The sequence below is a fragment of the Cervus elaphus genome, chromosome 14 (genome assembly GCF_910594005.1).
Source record: "Cervus elaphus chromosome 14, mCerEla1.1, whole genome shotgun sequence".
In the NCBI taxonomy this organism is placed as follows: domain Eukaryota; kingdom Metazoa; phylum Chordata; class Mammalia; order Artiodactyla; family Cervidae; genus Cervus; species Cervus elaphus.
In genome coordinates, this window is record NC_057828.1 from 77,449,516 (window position 1) to 77,475,304 (window position 25,789).

Below are 25,789 nucleotides of genomic sequence, written 5' to 3' on the forward strand. Positions count from 1 at the left end.
ATTTTCAAAACTGCTAGGTAAGAGGGTGTCTGTGCAGCCTTTGGTAATACTGCACTATTTCTATAAAGCTATTTGTGGGAGACAACCAGCCCTGAGTTCTACAATATCACACAGATGGTCTTTTCAATCAGGGTGAAGTGACATAGAAACCAGGACGTATACATCTAATTTTAAAAGACACAATTCTAAGGCTCTGATAAAGGAGGTACGAACGTTCTTTTTCCTCCGAGTGCTTACAATATGTACCTGAAGAACAAAAGGAAGAGATGGAACCTTGAGGCTAATCCCAACTGGCCACAGTGGAGAACAACAGAAGACGCAGTGGTTTAGAAGCCTTCTCCGTTTCAAATATTATTTAATTTTGAACCTGCTGTCTTTTTTGTTAGAGGCAATGAGGAAAAGTACATTTCACGTCACAGAGAAGACACAAGTAATAACTCTACAGTGCTCACTGAGGTGGGCTCCGGTTGTTTTAAACGATGACTTATACTGTACCTTTCAACGTCAAAGGGGAAGCAGAACTTTGGCACAGTCTGTAGTACTTCCTGTGAATGCAAATTAAAAAAAAAGGCTTTAGAATGTTTTTAAAGATGCAGTTAAAACTTCTTTTGAGATATTTTTAGGGAAAAAAAGTTTTGTTTTGTTTTGTTTTTAAAGAAAAATAGCAGAGGTTCCTAGATTAAAATAATTGATTATTAAAAAGGAATTAAGTGTGTGCTTCGGCAGATTGCGCTGACAATGCCTGGGAAGCCCCGGGAGGGAGCGGCCTGGCCTGAGGGTATTAACACCCCTCACGTCCCCGCTGGGACTCCCTTCAACAAGGCCATATGGATTTTACGAGAAGCAGCGCACCATATGGGTAAGCTGCGTCTGCTGCTACTGGTACCACAGGCTAGCCACGGGGACTTCTGACAGATCCTGGCTCAAAACATAAATGTTGTTTCAATTAAAATGCAGGCAGAGAAAAGGGAATGAGGTTGGCAGCAGAATGAATTACTGAGAGGTGTAACAACTCGACGTGCGCCATAGTAAAATCGTTCAGGGGAAAAAAGGATTTTCTAAAGCTAGAGAAACACACTTATATGTTGAACTCTTGGTATATTCAACAGCAGTAACACTAAAATCTCACACTCTTAAAGAAATGTGCATGCAAAAACAAGCCGTTAAGGGTAAAACAACATAGCTTCTATTTCGTGTACTTTAAGAATTTCCTAGTATGAAAAACAATGTTTTAAGCATATATTCTAAGCATAGAAAATAATCTTACTGACTTTGAAATCTGAAGTGATTTTATAGTTACTGTAAAATAATTTTAAAACCTTTTAGAAATCATATACAAGTATAACAAAATGCACATAATTGTCACATATTTGGTAAAAGATAGAAAAAGATCTGTATTGTTATATAGGAAAACACAACTTAGAGTTAACTCCTATCATAAAGTTAAAACTTCAGAACTGACGATCCTACCACACAAGTTTAAAGCCAGGTGATCTTACAAGACAAAGCAGAGATTTATGACGATGTTTCATATTAAAAAGAAAAAAGAGCCAATATCTTAATACAGTAGTCACTTCTCCAAAAAAAATTACCTTGCCTATCACCTCTTTACCAATAAAATTTGCACTCAGAGAAATCATCAATATATGAATATTAAACTCTATATAGGCAAAAACACAGTACTGAGTGCTTTAAAGCAGAATTTCTCACATCCTTTTAATATGCAGGCTGATATCAAGTATCAGTTAGAAATAAATCACTGTAATAGTCCATTTGCTGTATGATGCAGGGAGCTGAACCCCAGCTCTGTGACAACCTAGAGTGGTGGGAGGCGGGAGGGAGGCTCAAGACAGAGGAGACATATGTATACCTAAGGCTGATTCATGTTGATGTATGGCAGAACCCAACACAGTCCTGTAAAGCAATTATTCTTCAATTAAAAATAAGTGGCAATGTTAAAAAAAAAAACATTGCAATTATTCCAACGCCAAAACCTAAGAAGATTCAAGAGCGTTATGAACATGTACATTTTGAAAGTATGAACACAAACACCATATTTAGGAAAAAAACTGTTTCACTACTGACAATGTTTTATTAAATGGAATTGAAAGAGCTGCTAAACTCGAAATAATTCAAATTACTTAAACTGCAAGCAGGTCAGTACAAAAGAGGACACTTCATCTGAGCATTGATGGACTTTATCTTGTGCTGCAAAAAGTGAAGCCTTCTCGTATTTATAACACCTCCCCCCCCAACCGCGACCGCTGCCACGAAGTGTTCATATTATTTCTGTAACAATAAAGATATATATTCGAAATCCATTGTCGCCTTCCAAATATACCCGAATCAATAATATATTGCACATCGATTTTAAGACTCCAATGAAGAAGAATGTTTCCCAGTTAGCCGCTCAATAGTTCACACCCTCCCCCTGCCCCCACCACAAGCCACACACACACACACACACACACACACACACACACACGCGCGCTTCTGCAAAGCAGCCTCGGCTCGCTCCCCAACTGGCAGGAGCAACCCTCAGGGGACAAGTCTTTAAACCTCCGCACTCTTTAAAATTCAACCAGCCAGCAGGTCTATAGACTAGTGTATAAACAGTATAGACAAAAAAATCCCCTCTCAGCTTATGTCAGTGACAAAGCAGCTCAGCAGTTGACTGCTCCTCCCCTGACAGCGTGAGCCGGGCTCACACAGATCAATGGCCGCCGGTCCCACCTAGCTCCCGGGGCTCGGCTCTCCTCCTTAATTACAGGTGCCGTTCAGACCGAGGGTGGAAGGGAAAAGAGGGGGCGGGGGGAGCGGGAAGGGGGAGCGAAATACATGCAAACAGCACTTTGAATCCTTTTAACGACGATGTGAAGTGAAAACTGTACTTTTATATTGATTTAGAAGTGCTCACAAACTCTATTATTTCCTCCACACAGTGTTCTTGACATGACACATACATACACACACACATGCCCACGCGTGCACACGTCACACACACCTCCCCCCAAACCTCCCCCCCTGCATTTCTGGACTGGTATCCACAGACTGCGTGAAAGGTAGTACTCTTCAAAAGTTACCTTTTCTCTATCCATACAGGCTTTGGTTTTTATGAAATACCTAATTTCCTTAAGCAAGAAAAATTCTCTGGGTTCTCAAAATCCTCTTAATTCTCTAAAATATTTTTCTACAAAAAGAACACATTGACTAACATGTCAAATGTTAAAAACAGAAGGAACAAAAAGAATGACACAGAATATGAAATTATGAACAGCAAAAAAAAGGGGGGCAATTATATATGTGGGCTCGTGTGCTCAGCTGTGTCTGACTCTGCAACCCCACGGACTGTAGCCCGTCAGGCTCCTCCGTCCATGGAATCTTCCAGGTAAGAACACTGGAGTGGGCTGCCATTTCCTTCTCCAGGGATCTTCCTGACCCGGGGACTGAACCTGTGACACTTTCATCTCCTGCATTGACAAGCAGATTCTTTACCACCCCGCCACCTGGGAAGCCTTACATATATATGCAGATGCCCTAAAAACAACACATCTACTATACAAATAAACTGATTGGAAAATAAATGACTGAAAATGTTTACATTGTGCTGTGCACATAAGCATTATGATCAAATTGAGCCCGTAAGAGAGGAGAGGGTGAACGGCTCGTTGGAAGAGTGGCATGTTGACTCTTGATCCATGTGGTTACCATTGAACAATATAAATTCATCAAATAAAAGCGGAAACGAGCATTTAAGAATCTGCTTTTAAAGAAGAGCTGAATGATGTAAAGGGTACCTCTTGACTAGAGTTCAGTAACCACAAAGGGCCCAGAACTGCCCTGACAAACTCTAAGAGGCGATGAGATGCATCGCTGTCAGGGCCCGTACCCACTCTCCCTCTCCTCGCTGCTCCTGCCCCGGCTCTCCACCGAGATGCTGAGCTTCTGAGCTGCCTGCAGCCCTCTCTTCCAGACTCACGAATTACATCCGCCCTGGCACCGTCTATACCCACGGATTCAACGGCAACCCCCAAATTCCTCAGCCTTGTTAGTTTAGGTATTTCTGTGAAATCCCGCACTACACGTCTTACTTCCTAGTACCTATTTCTGAGTGTTCTGCTGCCTCAAATCCAGAAAGAATAAACTGAAGTCCTTCTTCTAGCTGTATACTCCTTATCACCCAGAAAGGTAGCACCATCCACCCCAGGTACCCACACAAGCCCATGGTGGCTGTCCAGACCTCTCCCTTTCCCTAACCCCACCCCCCCACCCCACACACACATAATCAACCATTAATCAAGTTCTGCTAATTCAGTTTTATAACTTCCTTGCTCCAGAGGTTCCCAATGGAAAGACAAAGAATCAGAAGAAAGATAAGAACATGGAAGAATCACTTAGGAGCATTTTTCAAAGCACACCTCACTGCCTCCAGTAAGGGTCCTGACACTTTAACTTAGCGTGAGTGGCCCGTGAAACCGAGGGATGAGACGAACGGGACCAGACCAGGGCGCTCGCTGCACCCCAGCAGTCCTTACCCTCTCGCTGCAAGTGATGAGGCGGACTTGCTCAGAGGCCAGTTCGGCATCTTCCTCAAGGACTCAGGAGTCTTCCGGCCTTCTGCTCTGCTGTCCTGAGTCTGTGGCTTTGTCCTCGTCACCTCTACCTGTGGTCACAAGCTGAGCTTCCAGAGTTCGGCTGACCACATGCAGACACCGCAGTGTCCAGCAAAAGCTTCCTGGGAGGCACTTTCTACCAGTGAGGAGACCCTTCCCAGAAGGCCCACTGGCTGACTTTCCCATCCCACTCCACCAGCCAGAAGGTCACGGCCTCTTCTAGACTAACCTCAGGCAGGGCAACAGTCATCCACGCTCAGCCCAGCCTCAGACTGGTTAGAGGAAAACTCAGAATTCACACCCATTCATTTTCCACTAACCACTGAATGTGTAATTAATTATAAAGAAGCTTGAAGTATCATGTTTTCTTCCTTGAAACTCCTCCCCCAAATTTTAATTAGATAAGAATTAAAGTTATACCAGAGTTCTTGGGGAAAATACAACACAGTATTTTATGTAAAGTCAGTTTTCAAATATGCATGTTTTCTTCATTTGAACACTTTCAGAATCATTTTGTAACAACGGGGCTCTACTTGTCGATTTTAATCTAATTTTTCACAAAGGCCATAGATTTCTCAAAAGATGCTTATGTAACTTTGCATATTATCACTCAAAGTAAATGAGAAGTGATTTAGGATATCATGTATTGGCTCAATCTATCTGTGCTTCACATGGGGGAAGAATAAACTTTTTTTTTCCTTAAAAGAAATGTTCACTGAGCTACTCGGTGCCAGGCAGGCCGCAGAGCGCAGAACTGGGATGCCCAGACCACACCTGATCTGCTCCGGGCACCCCAGCACCACAGGGGAGCGGCAGGTGCTCTCAGTTCTCAAGGACACACGCTACACTAACAGGGGGATCACACTAGGAGGCATTTCACTAAAAGGTAGACCTGCAATAACACAGTAAATTACATGCACAGAGTCTTTAAACATCATCTTCTCATCTTCTGAAGTTTCTCAAACTGGACACTCTACTTTAAACTTAAGAGTCGAGGAATCAAGGAATAACTGTCAGGATTAACTGACATCACTGCGGGATTTCTCGGTTTTTTTACTTTCCTGCACTATTTCTGTATAGCAAATACACTCTGCTGTAAAAAGAACTATACCGTCAAAATAGGAATATTGAGGATTTTGGTTCTATGGGTACCAGTCAGGTGACAAAGATCTCTGTAGTCAACATTCGTTTAATCTAATGCCAATGAAAAGGCCTAGAGTCTAAGCAGGGCACAGTGATATTACCAGAAATACATATACTTATGATTAGACAGGTGCTTTACTTGACAAATAAAAGGAATCATATATTTCCCTCATTAATTTAAGATGAAAAATTTAAAAGGCATGAAAGGAAACACACACACACATATATAAGCAAATGGGTTTCAAAAGTTTTTTTCTCAAAAATTCTATTACAAACCTTCAGTTTCTTATCCCTAGGTTAACACTAACTTTTAATCAATGATTTGAATAACAATTATCCCCTTAGGAAGACCCTCTTTTTTCCCCTAGTAATCATATACCCTTCCCACTCCTTTCAGACTAACATATTTGCTCTTTGCTTCACTCACCCTTATCTTACACTAGTAACATGTTCTAGATCAAAGGAGCTACCTATATAATCAAATAGAGTACTGCCTATAATACTTATTTGCACCACAGAAACTAAGGTACTTAAAAATGAATATCAAACTTCCATTTAAACCAACATCAGAATTAGGTAGAAACATGTTTCAACTTTTAGAGAGAAACGAGTTTCACGCCTGTCAACTGACCTGCTCCCATGACCCCAGCCCACAGCCAGATGCTGAGAAAAGGACACGAAAGGTGACTACCGATTTTCAGAGCAAAGACGAGCCCCTCGACAGCCCCACACGGCAGGGTGCAGGCACATGCCCGCAAGGCGGTAGAGCCCAGTGGTCAGCGCACAGTGCCCGGGAGCTGGGGGTGACGTTCAGACCCGCCTATGCCACGCCCTGGCCATGCGCTTCAGTCACAGCCACTAGAAAATGCGCCAAAATTATCATCTATCTCATAGGATTAAGTGAGACTTTTCTAGGAGATTTATACGAGGATTACGTTAGAAATCCACGTACAATGATTAGACAATGTCAGGCACATAAACCATCCCAGCCCAACACCTGTTAACTCTTTTATTAAAGAGCTAGATGTTTTAACAACTCAAGTGTCAGATGAACTCAAATGAAGAAGACACTTACACAACAAATATTTACTGAATAACTGCAGCATTTAAAGTCCTGTGTCCAATAACCTATGCCAAAACATTAACAAACCGCGACATGAAATGATAAAAAAAAAAAAAGTATTATCCTGAATAGTGTATCTGCCTCCCTGGAAGATGTTTAACACATTTAATTAACATAGGTGCCTGTGGATAGAACCACAGATTTGAACATCCTCACCTACTTCCGCTGCATCACACACAACAGAAGCAGACTTGGTCAGAGCTGGGAAGTCACACCCTGCTCGAGGGTGGGAGGCAGGCTGGGCAGGGAGGGGATGTGTGCCTACGTGTGCTGGTCCACTCTGCGGCAGAGCAGAAACTCACACACGTTGGGAAGCAACTCGACTCCCACTTGGAAAAGTCACGCGCTGTGCACATTTGATGAGGCCAGTGCACACAGGAGCTGCCTTCAGGCTACCATCCTGGCTACTTCTCCGAAGTAAAGGTATCTTCGAAGAGTCAGGCCAACAGACGTTTTTCACTTAAGGGAGGGTTTACTTAAAAAAAAAAAAATTCCTCTTTCATGTATTTATTTATCAACGCACCTGATAAGGACTAACTGCCAACTCTGCACACGGCGCCAAGCCAGCGTGGGGAGAACGTCCAGCCTCCTGCTCCACCAGCCCCCTGGCCGTCTCCTCTCCGGCCAGGCTCCCCTGCAGCCGTCCCGGTGGAGCCGCTGGCAAACGTGTCCTCAGATAACACATCCTCTGTGCACCACTGCCCTCCAGTAATGGACTGCATTTTCCATTTTCTTTAATTTTGAGTCAATCTTTGGACTTAGCTTGACCTTTACTTGGAATTTCCGTTGTCCCGTTTTGTGCACTCCCAGACCCTTGATTCATATTATTCCTCATCTTCTCCAGACCTGCACCATGTGCAATCTCTGTCATGACTTCCATGTAAAAATATTCTCCATTCACTGGGTAAATCGCACACTAAAGAATGTACTTTGCTCTTATGGATGACAAATAAGACATGCTATGTTCCAGAGAAGTAAATTACAGTTACCTTTTTCTTTTTTTGACCCTGCCTTGAACCTAGTTCAGAACTATGCCTGAACTGCTTGATCATCCCTAGATAGTGAATCCTGCGATAAAACCAAAGACAAATAATTTGTCTGATGCTTTAATAAACAACAGAACCTTTAGCTTTAGAGCATAAATCAGGGACCCTACACTTTAGGTAGTTACCGTATTCAATACAATACAGTAAGTACTAATCATTTCTCTATGCCTTGAAGGCCCATAGAGTCTATATAGTCACCCAGCAGAAATGAGAATCACGGTGTCTTTTAAAAGTTAGGAAATATTGTAACTACCTATTTGAAGGCTTTGTCTGAAAGAACTAAAATGTGATTACACAATTATGAAATACAGACTGCTGGATGAAGATTACTGACTTAGATATAAGCTCTAAGAAGGGAAGTTGGCAGCAGAGGATGAGATGGTTGGATGGCATCACAAACTCAGTGGACATGAGTTTGAGCAAACTCCGGGAGATGGTGAAGGACAGGGAAGCCTGGTGTGCTGCAGTCCATGGGGTCACAAAGAGTCAGACACAATTTGGCAACCGAACAACAACAGAAAGTCTAATCAGTGCTAAACCACATTTACAAATGCAATGTGAAACACAGAAATAATATGCTTATGTATGTTTACATATATATTCATTTAGCAAATATTTAATGTGTGAAGAGCAATCAAAGACAATCACAATGTAATGTAAAAAGAGCGCTGGTGGTAATGGTAAAAAACACCCAGGGAGTGTAGAAATCAGACACGTAAAGCGAATCGAGGACGGGGGCTTCTGGAAGGGAGTGGTCGAAGCCTTGAGGGAAGAGAATGCATCTAAACAGAGAACGAGAAGTTGACCAGATGACCACACGACCAGGGGGCGGTGGAGAGGCAGTTAGGGTGGTTTCCCTGTTGCAGGCAAGACTATCACAGAAAGGTCCAGTGGGGTCTGAAGGTGGAAGGAACACGTACAAAGTCTGAGCGGCTGAGAAGACAGTGTGGCCTGAAGAATCAGTAGGGGGCTGATGGGGTCCCACGGCCTTGAGGCCAACTCAGTTCTGACCTGATGCAAAGAGGAGGGAAACCACACCACCGACCCGCCCAGAACACTTTACAGACACCTTTTCGGCAGCAGTTCCTTTTACTCTCAAAAGTGCCCAAGTTACGACTTCTTGTTACAGAAATCAGAACAGTGGTCTCCTGGGCCACAGGAGTGGGTGGGCTGGCACAGAAGCACCCAGGAAAAGGCAAGAGGGAACTTCCTGCAGTGACAGGAATAGGCTGCATCTTCACAGGGACGAGGGCCAGGCGGGGTCTCACTGCACACCCAAGGGGACACACGTCTGCACTGCGCCACATACAAACCCTCAGTGGCAAAAGAACAAGGGAGGATCTCAGTTTGGACAACAAATCATGGCCAGCTGACCTAAGAGAAACAGGGAAGCTATGAAGCAAGGGAGGGACATGCCTGGACTGGAATTTTAGGAAGGTTGCTCTGACTACCATTTGCAGGATGGGTTTTAAAGTACGAGAGTGAAGGCTGGAAAATCAGTGAGAAGGCCTTTTTGACCACGGCAGAGAGTGGTGATGGCCTGCAGCTAGACAGCTGCAGCAGGAAGACAGAGAGGGTACAAAACTAAGATGCAAGCAGGAGCAAAGATGGGAAGGTCTAGGCAGGAGCTGGGTAAACTGTGCGGTGCTCCAGAGACAGCACGTGGGCTAGTCAGAGACAAACAAGGGAACGGCGCCGATTAAAAGCTACGGAAGCAAGGAGAGAAGGGATACTTTCACTGTCCGTCATTATGGACAATTAATACCACTCTTCATATTTTCACATCCCCCTCAACAGGTGACTTCATTATAATACTGCCAAATTATGAAGTTCACTGTACTTTCTCATAATCCTGTCTTTATTTTCCTAGTGACTTGTATCAAGGTATAGGTTACAGAGTGTTCAACTACCTCTGGTTTTATAATCACAATATGTCCTTAGTCAGGAGCCAGAAATCAATGAAGTTAGTAGTGACTCAGAAGGTCTTAGCTGTTACAACAGACATGATCAATCAGAACAGATGAATCTCCGAAGTCTCTGATGGCTTATTTACCTCTGGAGTTCTCCTAAGGCCTAACCAGTGCCTGGCCAGCACTCATGCTCTGGAAACAAAACTGCTGATCGCATGTGAAATGACGCTTTTGGCACCATCAGAACCAGTCCACCTTGGAAGACAGTTCAAGGAAAGGTGATTTAAGGGTCTGAATGCTTTTTTTTTCTGATTACCTACCCAAATAAAGATATGATAAAAATAACAGCTTACTACACTAGGTTCTGACCTAAGCACTTACATGTATTATCTCATTTAAACCTAACAAAAATCCATGTTTTATTCTCTTTTATATGTGGGGGGTGGGGTGGGGAAGAGGTCAAAGAGACTAAGTAATATGCGTAAAGGCACAAAGCTAGCAAATGTTACTCAGGGTTTGAAATCAGAGGCTGAAGCTTCTAACCATTAATCCCCACAGCATGCTTTTTTTTTTTTTCACTTTGTTTTTATGTAGTGTCCAACATAAAATCACCAGATGCCTGGTTCTGATGCCTGCTTGGGCTCTGTATGGCGGATACTGTCCATACACAGGAAGAGTTAGTCTAAACAACTATACATCCCTGGCGGCTCAGACGGTAAAGAATCTGCCTGCAATGCAGGAGACCCGAGTGCAATCCTGGGTTGGGAAGATCCCCTGGAGAAGGAAATGGCCACCCATTCTAGTAGTCTTGCCTGGAGAATTCCTACGGACAGAGGAGCCTGGTGGGCTACGTACATGGGCTCACAAAGAGTCAGACGCGACTGAGCACTGACACTTTCATTCACGTTTCAATTACACTTAGAATCAAAGTTCAACTTGGCGTATGGAACAATAAAAGGGGCGGAGACGTGAGGAACTCATGGGAGGAGAGATGGGATGATCCGTCATCACAAATGTGAATCCTTCCTGCCCAAGGGTGTTCTATGCCCTCCAAATGAAGTCCTGAGGCAGAAAAGCAACGCTGCTTGTGGCTATGCCTGTTCATTACCACTGAAAATACTGGACTTACAGCAAAAACATACATCTGACTTCTTTCAAGTAACAGACTTATAAATAAGGGCTTATGGAGATTCCTTCTTACACAGGAGCAAAATACCAAGGAATGAAATGTGAAGCGTATTATTTATATCTGAAACAACCAATCATCTGATACTTATCAGAACAAGGGGCTTCCCTGGTGGCTCAGACGGTAAAACATCTGCCTGCGACGCAGGAGACCAGCGTCAATCCCTGGGTCGGGAAGACCCCCGGAGGAGGGCATGGCAACCCACTCCAGTACTCCTGCCTGGAGAACTCCATGGACAGAGGAGCCTGGTGGGCTGTATCGTCCATGCGGTTGCAAAGAGTCGGACACAACTGAGCCACTAACCCTATCAGAACAAGGATCACAACAGAGCAAGTAAAGAACGCTCAAGCAACACAGGCAGGATGAGGGCAGACAGGATGATTGGTGACAGAGGGGCTGAGGGCGGGGACAGCGTGCAGTCATTTCAGGCTCAACAGTAGGAAGCTGAAGGTCGGGCCAAAGCTGTCTCTATGTGGCAACAGGTGAAGACGTGGAAAATGTGGCTCAGGCAGTAAGCATCCTGGTCACTGATACCATCAGCCATTCTACTCGTGACATTTGCCAGACATTTTCATCCCCTTCCATTTAAAGCAGGAGCTAAGTGTCTAGTAATTAAAATAAAGCCTTATTCAAATATAGCTAGCAAGCAGAACTAAAAATCAAGAACCTAGACACTGATTTTTTTTTTATTTTTAGAACACCTTAAATTATACAAGATTTTTCTTTTATAAAAAATGTATATGCCCACAATTTTTAATATGTCAAATTACAATTAAACCTTAAGTCATAAGTGTCTTTTCTTTAATGATTTATTTCTTGAAATTCTAAATAGAAATATTGTGAGCTATTATTTTGCAAACTTATTCTGCTCCACCCATTCTAGAACATCCACCTCGTGGAATAAAAATTTAGTTCACACTCCCTGCTGACGTAATCTTTGGCCTCTTGCTGAGATTATAAGAAAAGGTGCCAATTTTGGTCTTAGTTCTTATAACGCAGAAGTCTTTCTGTAAGAAATTCAACTGTGAACACTAGTTCTTTTCACACAGAGAAAGTCACCAAACAAGCCTCACCAAATAGCAATGAGTTTTGATCATTCCTGGTCTAGTCCACTTTGGCATAAATGAACTTAAATAGAAAACACAATTTCCTGAGTCTCTTGTAAGGATTTTACTCAATAAACCAGAAACGAGGCACATACACACACACACACACACACACACACACACACGGGGCCGGGGGGCATTATTTGATAAACTTTTTCAGTCAAGGATTAGTAATTCTCTTGAATAAATTATCTTATACCTTGTATTTATTCTTTACAATACAGTATTGTATGGAAAATAAGGAGTAAATATAAACAACAGGGATGACTTATTTGTAAAATCAGACTACGATAAATTCTGTCAAGTAGAATTTGGTCAACTAAGAAGCAGACATAAAATAGTTCTTTCTTCCCCTCACTGAAAATTTTCTTGCAAGTACAATGTACATTCAGCAAGTCTCCATCACTGCTTTTACTGTCCAGTCTTCTCAGCTTAAGTCCCCAGTGATTGCTAATTTCTGCATTTAATCGCTGTTCTCCCAGTCTTCACAGTATCGGACTTCTGCCAACGTGTGATACTGCATTCACTTAACATGTGCTTACTCAGCGTCTACCAGGCATGAGGCGTGTGGGATTGAGGCCTGCCCCTTCCTTGACCGAGAGGCCGAGGTTCCTGCTCCCGCGCATCGTTCTGTCTGCCGCCCTGACCTCTAGCCTCACTGTTACACGCCACGGATAAAGCCTGGACTCTCCAGCCAGAGGCGAGGGCCAGGACCCAGCTGAGCTACTCAATGGCCACATGAAGCCGATCGCCACCCTCTCCCTCCTCCAACCACGAGAAGGCACCCCTGCCGGCAGACCTGGCCCCTACACCAGGAACATCCTGCTCCTGGGAACCGCACCCACACACCCTGTCCCGATGCTTTTGAGCTCTTTCCCAGACTAACTTTCTCCAGACTCCAGATCAGGCAACGGCTTTTCCTTCATTGTATACAAACACATAAAAGACTAGTTAAAACCACAAGGACCCTGCGTCTGCATTCCCAAAAAATGACCACTAGACTGCACTGTCGTCTCTTCGGATCAAACGGGCTAAGGATAAAGATGAATGTTACTACCGAATACTAGCTTATTCATCGGAAGGACTGATGCTGAAGCTCCAATACTTGGGCCACCTGATGTGAAGAGCCAACTCACTGGAAAAGAGCCCGAAGCTGAGAGAGGTTGAAGGCAAAAGGAGAAGAGGAAAGCAGAGGACGAGATGGTTAGACAACACCACCGACTCAAGGAGCATGACTCTGAGAGATGGTGATGGACAGGGAAGCCTGGCGTGCGGCAGTCCCTGGGGTCGCAGAGACTCGAGCAGCAGCAACAACCGAGACACACTGCAGTGCTATCCTTTGTCCAGAAAAACACACGTGAGTAAACCTGTAAGTGTGCATGTGAAGGGCTAAGCTACAAAAGTAACAAAAAATCCATATTTTAAATGTAATATTCACCATCACATTTAGTCAAAATACTTAAATGTATAACAATCATTCATTTTTGCAATTAGGTCTATTTAAATTAGGCCAAACGCTAATCAAATATTTTACTTTACTTGAAATATTTCTATGAAGTATCACACCTAACATTACATCTGTAAGATTTAAGAAGTCTAACATATGCAAAGTCTATTAAAATGCACATAATTTATCTCAACTCAAAATGAAAATATATCTAATAAATAATACCATTCATCTGGTCTCTTTTAGCTCCCCCTTAACATAAAAATGCATTCCTTTTCTCCAAAACACAGCAGCTGGGAATGAAAGGAAAGATTTCAAATGATCATTTTCACATCATATTCCATCATCTTTTCTTCAGTCTTCCCTAGCTTTCCTTTGAGTCCCGTTCTTTTACGAGGGGTCTCTTTTTAGATCAATCCATATTTCCATAATCCACACTGCTGTTTCCTCCTCTTCTCCCCAGGGTGGACTAACCCCCACATCCAGAACTATGGCTTACAACTGTCATTAAGCCTTACAACAATAACAAGATAACAAAAGAACGGGTGGAGATGAGGCTAGCTGGTACCATATGTTGATCAAGTTCAATGTTTTCAGCTAATAAGAGGATATTTTTTAATCTTCAAATTTTTCATTGTGAATTGCCTTCATATCTACTTATTCGCGATTGCATTTCAGGCTTAAATTTTAAACATTAGTAAACAACCTGGCACTATTACTTTAATAGAGCTTATCTATTAATAATGTACAAAGAGAGGAAGGAAAAACAGAAATAACCAAACAAAAAGGTAAGACGGCAACTTATAGTTAGTTACTGATTCTTAGGAACCACAAATTTCACTCAAGTTACACTATTCCTAAAAAAGAAATATCCCTGAAAGGCAATCTTATGGAGCATACAGTTATCATGACTGTTTCAAAGTAACATATTCTATGCAAATTAATATTGACTTAATGTCAATTTGAAAGATTTCAATTTCTTCAAGTAACATCTGAAAACATGCTACTCTTCTTTCCATTCTTTGTTTCACAGTTAACTAATTTTAACTTCTCTTTAAGTTAGAAGACAAAGAAAAATGTGAAATGTAACATTCTGGACTGATACAGAGATTTTCCTTCCCCTATACTTAAATTTAACTTTTTTTTTGCTTCGATTCATCAGCCTATGTCACGTCACCTTGAAAAAAATTATTTTTTAACTATTTCTCTCAAAGATTCAGAACTCTTACAAGGACTAAATTCCAAACTGACTTTTGTCAAATGTTTAAAGTTCCATAAAAAGTAAGTTCCTGCGGACCACATTTATCCTTTTTCACTCTGCATCATCTATTATTATTTAATTTCTACAGTGTGCTGAGCAATGCCAGACCTTCCCGGACTGGTCTGAATTATGTGCAGAGTTAGAATATAATAATTTCATGGCTATAAAAATAAGGGTAAAACCCCTCACCTCCAAGAGCTCATGAAAGTAACAACATTCAGCAGAAAAATAAGGTCATTTTTTTAGGGGCTTTCAAATTTTATTATCTAGAATGTATGCAAAAATATTCTTTTCAATAGGAGTTTGCCAGACTACATAGTTCTGTTTTCCAATAAATACCTCTGCTCTAAAGCAAAATTTCTAAAACATCACTATGTTTTTCCAAATTAGTTTCCCTGTTGACAATAACATTTTAAAATTTTAACAGGAGAAAATATAAGAATGCAGGCAAAACAAAAACGTGATCACATTTGACCTTGAGTTTTCTAGTTCTGCATTCACAAAAGAAACAAATCTTGCCTTTAGGAAGAAAGAGAGAAAGGCAAAATGATGATGATCTTGGATTTACTTTTTAGCACCTTCCCACAAGCTTGCCACCTATGTTTTAATATGATTCTTTTCTTTTGACACAAGAATGTACAAAAAATGTATATAGTGTTATCTACAAAGCAAATTATATGAAATAATTTATATTTTAGGGTTGAGATATATAACTGATAAAATGGAATATGAAACAAACAATACAGTCATGAGATGATTATAATTTTCTTAAATTAGCCACCATTTCCCTGTGTTTAAGATTTAATTTCATTAAAAATTAAAAAAATCAATCTGTCTCAGAAATATGTGCCTATATATAAGGTACATATTCATCGGGGCAGTGAAAGAAAAATTAACTATCATATATCAAAACAACTCCTTTTTTCCCCCATTTGGAAAAAAAAATAGTTGGTACAAAATGCAATTAAGTATTTTCTTCTGTGCCTGATATGATCAACTGGCAGTTTAAAATGACAGAATCAAATCTGAACAAGCAAAGTAAAAAGGTCCAAGTTTTAAAAATATGTGTAATTATTTAAATATTTATTTTGCAAGCATTTAGATTTAGTAAGTTATTTCCAAATAATTTCAATTTTATGACTGATGCAAGGAGCAAAGCTATAAAATATCCAGTTATCAATTTACCTCAATTTCAAGTCATGAAAGACTATTTATTCTGACCAAATCCCCTTAAAGTTATCAAAAGAAATACTTTTTTGAAATGACAGATGTGTAACAAATTTCTAATAAAGAACAGGCACTCTTCCTAAAACACACAGACCAAGTACTACATATTGAACATGAAAAGAAAACTGTATATGGTGCTGAGTATATTTGGTTTGGAATCAGCTAACTAGCTAGTTACCTACAACTACAAACGACTTAGGAAGATGCAGCTGAAGGGTAAGATTTAAAATATTCTTTCAACACAGTGTAACAGTTTCCTACGACTTTTCACTCAATTATAATTCAAAGGGTTCACTCAGAATTATAATTCAAAGTGTTTCCAAGTTTGAATTCTACCAAGTTTTCTTAATTAGTTTCTCCCAAGATTTGCTTAATTAGTGGTATTTATTATTGTAATTAAAACTAATTATGTAACAAGTGCACGTTTCTCGATGCATTTCCAATGCAACTTGTTTACCAACTAGCATGGGAGCACATACTAGTATGTCAATATATATCGATTCTTAATTTTTTTTTAACCTCCAGTAAAGCTGAGAGAAGGAGAAGGAACACAGGAGTCAGGTTCACATCGTGGTGGACCTACTAAACGCTTCCTCCGGGCCACATCTTTTCACTCGCAGCTTGATGAATCCCTATTGTATTTGTCAAAAACACCAGTCTGAAATCCTTCTAAATTTAATATCCCACACCCTCGTACAGCTATTCTGCTCAGTAGATGATCTTGCTCCCATCTTTCTAAGAAGGTTAAAATAATCTATAATGAGTTTATTCAACTTTCTTTGATTTATTCACCTAGTCATTCAGAATACCTTTATTCAAACCTTACTATGTATGAGCTTGCTAGATGTAGTGACTGAAGTATAAGGAGTTTCTGCCCCTTCTCCCTTCAAGAAACACCAATTACAGAGTAGGGGAGATAGACACACTCAAAAAAGAGAGAGAGAAAAAGAATGAATGAAAGTGTAACTGTAAAATATAAACACAAGAGGCTACAGAGAAGTCCAGACAACCAGCCCCTGCTATTGGCATTCCTTCTTTCTGCTCATCCTAAAGAGGAGGGCTCACCCCACCACGGCCACGTCTCACTGGCAGCTCTGACGCTCCGACAGCCTGTTCTGTATTCCAACACACGTGCTACACTGATTAACTAACGTGTCTCCCCGAATGGACTATGAGGTCCTTCTGAGCTGGCAACTTCTTAGGCTGATCTTTATTTATCTCATACCAGAAAAAAATAATGCACGCTGTGTGTTCAGGCAGTGTTTGTCATCTTGCCATCTCTGCTTAGTCTTGCTATAGAAATTAGTTCTAGCTACTATCTTCCATCTCTCTTTTTTAAGGTGGCTTCTGGCTATCCTATTCACAGAAACATGGTCTTCCCTCCTCAAGCCTTTTAATCCTAGAAAATCAAAGTACACTGAATATTGCCACCAGCAGCAAAACCAGTCTAAACTCACTACACTTCTCCTTCCTCGCTAACCACTCCCCTCCTCGGCTTGTGTAAATGTGCGATGTCTTCCTTCCCAGGATTTCCATATTTCATTGGCAGTAATTCTCATGACACATATTACACCTGGGTTTCTGTTGCAACCATGCATGCGTGCTAGGTCATGTCAGTCATGTCCGACTCTTTGTGATGCCATGGACTGTAGCCCACCAGGCTCCTCTGACCATGGGATTCTCCAGGCAAGAATATAGGAGTGGGTTACCACTTCCTCCTCGAGGAGATCTTCCCCACCCAGAGATCGAACCTGTGTATCCTACATTACAAGCAAATTGTTTACCCGAAGAGCCATTGAGCAAGCCCATGTGTAACACGCATGTGTGCATACTAAGTCGTTTCAGTCGTGTCCGACTCTTTGTGACTCTGAACTATAGCTCACCAGGCTCCTCTGTCCATGGGCAAGAACACTGCAGTGGGTTGCCATGCCCTCCTCCAGGGGATCTTCCTGACCCAGGGATTTTACCCTTGCCTCTTACATCTCCTGCATTGGCAGACTGGTTCTTTACCACTAGCACTGCTTGGCAAGCCCCCTGTTGCAATCATATGTAGAAGCAAATACTGGACAAAACCACCAGTAACCTGCATCCCCCACTTAACAGAATAGAGAATGGCACTTCAAGGAGCAAAAGCGATTTCCTTCAAGTCAAACATTAAAAGCAGAAACACAATATTAGCTCACTGATTCCCAAACCAGTCTTCCTCCCCATGAATAGAACTTCAGGAAGGCAAGGACCACATGTCTTTCTGTTTACAGCCTCATGTTGCCAGACCGGTGCCTTGCCAAAAAAAAGTATTCTATGAGTAATTTTAAGGCAGCTTTAGGTACATGCTAACTGCTTAGGTTAAGTAAACTTGTTCAATATTTGGCAAAACTTTCACCTCTGATATCATAAAAGCAACAACCAAAAACACAACCAAAAGGCCTCGTAAAATAAAGCATTACTTTCAATAGTATGTCTTTCAGTCTCTAACACGTCTATATTATCTGTTCACTATGTAAAATATACCTAAAAATATCACCAAAATGTCTCATGTCTGTGAATCTACATGCATAAAATTCATAAAAAGTCTTTTCTTTAATTGAGTTAGTGTGAAACACCTCTGGAGAATACCTCTGGAAAGTGTCAATAAACTAGATTATAAAGTTTCATAATTTAAACTCCCAAATATGGATGTTTATAGCAGCTTTATTCACAATTGCCAAAACTTGGCAGCAATTAAAATGTCATTCTGTGGGTAAATAGATAAACTGCAGTACTTACAGACAATGGAATATTTTTCAGCACTAAAAAGAAATAAGCTACCAAGCTATAAAAAGACATGGAAAAGCCTTAAATGTGTATTACTAAGTGAAAGGGGCCAACCTGAGAAGATTATATACGCTGTGATTTCAATTATGATATTCTGGAAAAGGCAATAACTATAGAGACAATAATAAAAGCTATGATTTTTCCAGTAGGCATGTACTGATATGAGAGTTGGACCATAAGGAAGGCTGAGCACCAAAGAATTGATGCTTCTGAACTGTGGTGTTGGAGAAGATTCTTGAAAGTCCCTTAAACAGCAAGAAGATCAAACCAGTCAATCATAAAGGAAATCAACCCTGAATAGTCATTGAAAAAATTGATGCTGAAGCTCCAATACTTTGGCCACCTGATGCAAAGAGCCAACTCACCGGAAAAGATCCTGGTGCTAGGAAAGACTGATGGTAAAAGGAGAAAGGGGTGGCAGAGGATTAGATGGTTACATAGCATCACCGACTCAATGGACACAAATCTGAGCAAACTCTGGGAGACGGTGAAGGACAGAGGAGCCTGGAGTACTGCAGTTCATGGGGTTGTAAAGAGTCAGCCACGACTGAGCGACTGAGGGAGACAAATGGAGACTGTAAGAAGACGAGGGCTGCCAGGGCTGGGAACGGCAGGGAGAAACGGCCAGGCAGAGCGCAGGGAAGTCTTAGGACACTGAAATACCCGTATGTTATTATAATGATGGCTGTGTCCTTATGCATCTGTCTAAACCCACAGACTGTACAACGGCAAGAGTGAACCTAAAGGTGAACTGTGGACTCTGGGCCATTATGTGTCAGCGGAGGTTCACTCTCAGTAAGTAACGCACCATCTGGTAAAGATACTGATAAAGCAAGAGGCTGTGCAAACCTGGGTGCAGGGGGTAAACGAGAAATCACTGCACCTTTCTCACCCTTTTGCTGTGAACCTTAACTGTTCTAAAAGATAAGAGTCCTTAACAAAAATGCTAAATGAATTAAAGCAGCTCTACTCTGATTGGCTTATAGAAAGAAATGTGCATAAACTGATTATTCCTCAAAGTCCTACAAAATAAGGAAATTGAACTTCTAATACTTCAGAAAATTTATAGTGGATTCAGATTCACATAATTAATGAAAATCCTCAGCAAACATCTAGTTTCATCATTTTACTTTAGTGAATATAGCTGCGACTTCAGACTTATCAATGTTAATTAAAACATAACCACACATTCATTCTATCTCAGTTTGCTTTTCCCAAATGTATAGAGGCTTACTGAATAAATTAGCTAACATGGCATATTGCTTAAGGTTACAAAAGATGTAAATATTCAACTGAATTGTATCATTATTCTGGCAAGTTTTATTTCAATAGTAACTATAGCTTGTAATATATCTGCTGAAACAATTTCAAAACTCATGAGGTAACCAAAACATTAAACTGATATTGAGTTAGTTAATAAATACTCATTATACTATACATTGTATTAAAGGGGCTTCCCAGGTGACTCAGTAGTAAAGAATCCACCTGCCAGTACTGGAGTTGCACAAGACAAGGGTTGGATTCCTTGGTTTGGGAAGATCCCCTGGATGAGGAAATGGCAACCCACTCCAGTATTCTTGCCTGGAGAATTTCATGAACAGAGGAGCCTGGTGGGCTATAGTCTATGGGGTTGCAACGAGTCAGACACGACTGATCATACACAAAAATAATGTATTAAAACCCTAGATGATTCCTAAAATACCAAAAACACTGATCACTAAGCATATTCAAGTCTATATACTTCTCATTTCTGTGTGCTGTGAGAAAGCTACACCTTTGGGTCACGTTAATGACTGTGTTCACTTTGGCCACCACACCGCGAGGCAGAAGGGAGGTGTAAGGCTACAGAAAGGGGTGCCATGGATACCGAGTCTGGCGGCCTGTGAAGACGCTTGTGCAGGACACCAGGGCTCAGTCACCCATGCCCGCCTCCACCAAGGGCTTGCTTTCTCATTTTCTGTAAAACAGAAGTTACCTGTTCAGGTTAAAAGTTATAATTAACATGAGTGGTTAAGACTACACGATGAACAACAGTGTCAGATAAATACAACCGTGGATATGTTTCTGTTTTCAAAGAATAGTTTTATCCTAAGCAGTGATTCTTGGGCTTTTTAAATTTTTTACCTCTATATTCTTGGGACTTAATGAGGACTGTGAGGAGCTAGTGTTTATGTGTTAACTGCTGAAATGTAATATATTAGAAAGTAAAACTGGTAAATTTTTAAAAGACAAGTGAGTTCAATTGATGATAGCAATCATGGATGCACTGCATGTTAACACACAACACAAATGTGATGGTTATAAAGACGATAATGAAATTAGTTTGACCTTGCAGATCTCTGAGATGTGTCTTTTAAGCATCAGTTTGTTCTTGAATAGGACAGAGCACAATGAATAAAGCTTAAAATGCTTGGTAATTCCTGACTCTAGAAGGAAGCTATGAAAATTGTTAAAGTTCACTCAGTTTTGATGGGCTTGCTTCCCTGGATTACTGATTCACCGTCTGCCTACACCACTTAGCTCCATGTGTCTCTAGGACAATTAAAACTCTGGGTCTCTGCAGAATAATACTCTTTGCTTGATACCGACTTTATTATGTCTTCTATTATTAAGAGTGGGGAGGAGGGTAACAAAAGTTCCTCGCTTATGAAAGAGGAACATTCAATCCACATTCAATATACATATTCAATCATATTACTGCCTATATTTACTTTTAAATATTTTATTGTCACTTTGATTAAACAGATAATCAAATGCTTGCTTCTTAGGCACCTCTGAACCCAATCGTAGTCAAATATCCAAATCTTTTAACAACGTTTTAAATTTTGCCTTCCCAAACTCAGATTCTGAATACAGAAAAAAATCAAAACCCTGCAGGATCTGTTTTATAACTAAAACTATCTGGGGGATGTCCTAGAGGCTCCCTGAAAATCACAAGGATGTGTTCTCTTATAAAATGAGATGCTAGAAGTAATTTGGCTTGTCTGATATATTATTATCATAAGGGTGGTTTAACAGAATTATTATTATACAAAAAGCTGGCCAATCAGAGACCCTTCGCCTGCTCTACGTTAAATCTGTACATGGGAATTTTATGAGTATGAAATCTCTCAGAAATCACATGCTTTATGGGAACTTTCTCGAGATATGCCAACACCCTTGCTCTCTGGAATATGTTTTACTCTCCAGGAAAACAAGGGTCAAGTCTCTTATGAAACAGTTCTGCCGAATTCTCCTCCCTCACCAGACTGCCAGCAGTGCCTTGCCCGGTGACGCGCGGCAACAATAATGAAACATTACGAGATCTAGTTTCAGCTGTTATTTAGAATGTTCACCTGGACATAACCTTCCTTCTTTACTTTAAATCCCTTGACTCTTCTAAGCCAGTGGTTCCCAGCTAGATATGCACCTAACTTAATCTTGGAGTTGTATAAAAATGTGTTTGTCTGAGCCCTCCTTCAGATCCACTGCGTCTCTTTACTTGATGCTCTGAGTATACTCTTTCTATATTATGCCTCAGGATTATTGTGTGCTACATTCTCAAGATCTTTCCTCTATAAAAATTCTGTTCACCCATTTTTATAAATTGGACATAACTTGAACTGGCTCCTCAGAAAACAGGCTTACACATTGTTCTTACACACATTCTGTCTAAAACCTTTTTTTTTTTTAATGGTTTTATTATCTTCATTGTCATACAATAGAAACAAGCAAATTTCCTTTCCATGTTTTATTTTTACGATGAACCCTCAACAGGCATTTCACACTTGAGCATAATCATTAATAAATTAACCACAGCCCATTAAGTCTCTATTGTCCACAGGTGGTTTACTTTTGTTTCTGATACCCTGAAGACTGTTAGAAACTATAGAATTTGTCTTCAACACCGGTCAGTCTCGGTCATCCCAGGTACCTCCAACCACTGACACTTCAAAGAACAGATTCACGGGTGCGGGTTTTTGAACTGAAAACACTCGGGCCGTTCCACTGGACTGAGTCAGGATCTCCAAGACTCTTTTTAGTCAAGAAGCAGAAAATTTCATGAAACTGCTGAGTCAGTATCCAGCAGAACAATAATTTACTGCATTGCACTGAATAAACTAATGCAGGAGATTTAATTGTTTGAAATATGTTTGATGCTGTTGCAAAATGTTCTATTTTCCGGACATTTATATGGAAGCCCTTGCCTTCTTCCTAAGTTGTCTGTAACCCACAACCATTCTGTAAACTCTGCTGCTGTGAACAGAAATATAAATTTTAAATCACATCTAGTTCTCACTGATTCCTTCCCTCCCTAAATTCAGAAACTCTTACCAGGTCCCTTTAATTTTCATGGCAATACTGTTATCTGCATAAGTTTAATAAAAATCTGTCACTCATTTTACCCAGGATACAACTGGAAACACCGACTATACAACCAAGGCCATACTTAAAGTACCTATTTGAGAAAACACTTGTTGAACCAGCCACGTGAAGGCACTCTGAAGGAATAAAGGTCAACTACACTCATGGAGGGGCTTCCCTGGCGGCTCAGACAGTGGAGAATCTGCCTGCAGTGCAGGCGCGTGGGTGCATGCTCGGTCGTGTCCGACTCTTGGAGACCCCGTGGACTCTACAGCCCACCAGGCTCCTCTGTCCACGGAACTTTCCAGGCAAGACCACTGAAGTGGGTGCCATTTCCCACTCCAGGGGGATCTTCCCAACCCAGGGATCGAGCCCACGTCCCTTGTGTCTCCTGCATTTGCAGGCGGATTCTTAACCACTGCACCACCTGGAAGCCCGGGGTTCAATCCCTGGGTCGGGAAGATCCCTGGAGAAGAGATGGCATTCCAGTATTCTTGCCTGGAAAACCCCACAAACAAAGGAGTCTAGCGGGCTACAGTCCACGGGGTCCCTACAACTGGGACACGACTGAGCGACTTTCACTTTTTATGACTATACCCTCTATTAAAAATATTGTTGAATACTCATCTCAGAAACCTCTGGCCTAATGGAGTAAACACAGACGAGGGAGGTGACAGATCTAGTAAGTATCACGGGAAACACAAAATGCTGTGGGAACTCAGAGGAGGTGCATCCAATCCAGGCCAGTGACACAGAGGGCTCCTCGGAGGATGTGACCTCTGAGCCGAGACCAGAAACAGGCGAGGGGAGAGCAAGCAGGAGGCGGGCCTCTCAGGCCGAAGGACTCCCACGTTCAAGGACAGAATGGAGGGGGATGGCTGGGGTTAACACGTAAGAGAAACGAACGTCTGCTATGAAATGCAGACCACTGCCTTATTAGGTAAAGCGGGAGGGAGACAGAGCGAGAAGAGGCTTCAGGTGGAAACGGAGGCCCTGAGCAAGGGCTTGACCCTGGTGAGAGGGCTGGACTTCACCTCGAAGGGGACAGTGGGGAGAGCCGGGTTTAACCAGCCCTCGGGTGAGCAGGCTCTGCCGTCACGCTGCCTTAGAATGACGACTCTGCTACTTTCTAGCTATGTGCCTCCTGCCACATCAGTTCTGCTTCCTCGTCTGTCAAGTGGGAACTACCACAGCCCCTCAGGCTCACCGGGTATTACCAGGACAGGAAAGGCAGTTAGAAACCTGCCCAGCACGCTGTAAGGCCCAATGACAGTATGCTGTCAGAACCAGGGACAGAAAAGGACCGTCAAAAAGTTAGCTCAGAAATCCCAATAGGGGACTGCAGATAGAGAGGGAACTTTGGGGGACTTTGGGGGGCCCCTGAAAGTTTATGATCACTCAAGAAAGCAGGTTTGCTTAACCACAAAACCAAGCAGGCTAACTGAGCGAGAAAACCATGAACCAGAAGCATCAGACATGCTTCGAAACAATAAAACGATGGTGGCGAGAGACCCACATCCTGCCCAGTGAGTTCAGTGAGCAAGGACCCCCGGGGCGTGCCTTCTGCACACATAAAAAATAATTTATGGAAAGGTGACATTTCAAAGGAGAATATATTAAATAGGGACAAAAACAGAGGTGAAAAGAAGAGTTAGGAGGATATGAATTAAGGAAAGTAACTTAAAAGTAGTTAAGACAGATTTACAAGACATACAAGAGGCACAGCAATAGGATTTGATGACACATTGATTAGAGCAGCTGAATGGGGGAAACATAGGTCAAAAATTAATATAGAAAGTCCCTGGCTGGGGAAAGAGGCTTCAGTGGGAACACTCACCAGGACAAGAACAATTCCTCCACATCAGGTAACGTGGTAAACACAGTGATAGAAAAATGACTGTGGGTGTGCTCGGTCATTTCCAACTCTGTGGACTGTGACCGCCAGGCTCCTGTGTCCACAGGATTTTCCCAGGCAAGAATACTGGAGTGGATTGCCACTTCCTCCTCCAAGGGATCCTCCGACCCCGGGATGGAACCCAGGTCTGCTGTGTCTCTCACATTGCAGGCAGATTCGTTATATCACTGAGCAACCAGGAAAGGCAAAGATGACTATGGAACACAAACAGGAGGAATGTTTCAATATATCACAGCAGACAAAACATCTAAGCTCTATCATAAAGGAAGTACTTAAGAGAAATGGAAAAGGCCATCTGAAACGTAAGAAACAGCCCAGAATCAAAGGCCTAAAGTTTGTGTGCAAACAGGAAACTAAGCCCTGCAAGAGGGAAGAGTGAAAGGTGAACCAGAAATATGGCCTAGGGTCAGCGCCTCAAAATGTTACTTCTCCTATCTAAAAATCACATAAATACACCTAGTGAGGTCTGTGTGTCGCCCATCACTAAAAGATTACGGCTCCGTGGTCTTAGGACTTCTGCTGGGAGCTGTCCTCAGCATCTCTCCCGTTACTGTCAGAAAGCAGTATCTGCCACCACAAAATGTGTCTGTTTGGCAGGAGGATTTATTCGGGCTGGTTATTTTTTAAGAAATTGAGACTGAGGAAGTGGGTCTT

General features: G+C 41.7%; 1 protein-coding gene across 4 annotated transcripts in view; it reads right to left on the bottom strand.

The window, feature by feature from the left end:
* DENND1B (DENN domain containing 1B) overlaps window positions 1-25,789 on the bottom strand; it is a 278,593-nt gene that overhangs the window by 160,820 nt on the left and 91,984 nt on the right. For all 4 annotated transcript variants that reach the window (XM_043922760.1, XM_043922761.1, XM_043922759.1 and 1 more), the window contains exon 4: window positions 496-545. In XM_043922760.1, the coding sequence (XP_043778695.1) occupies window positions 496-545 (50 nt within the window). The remainder of the gene's footprint in view (window positions 1-495; window positions 546-25,789) is intronic.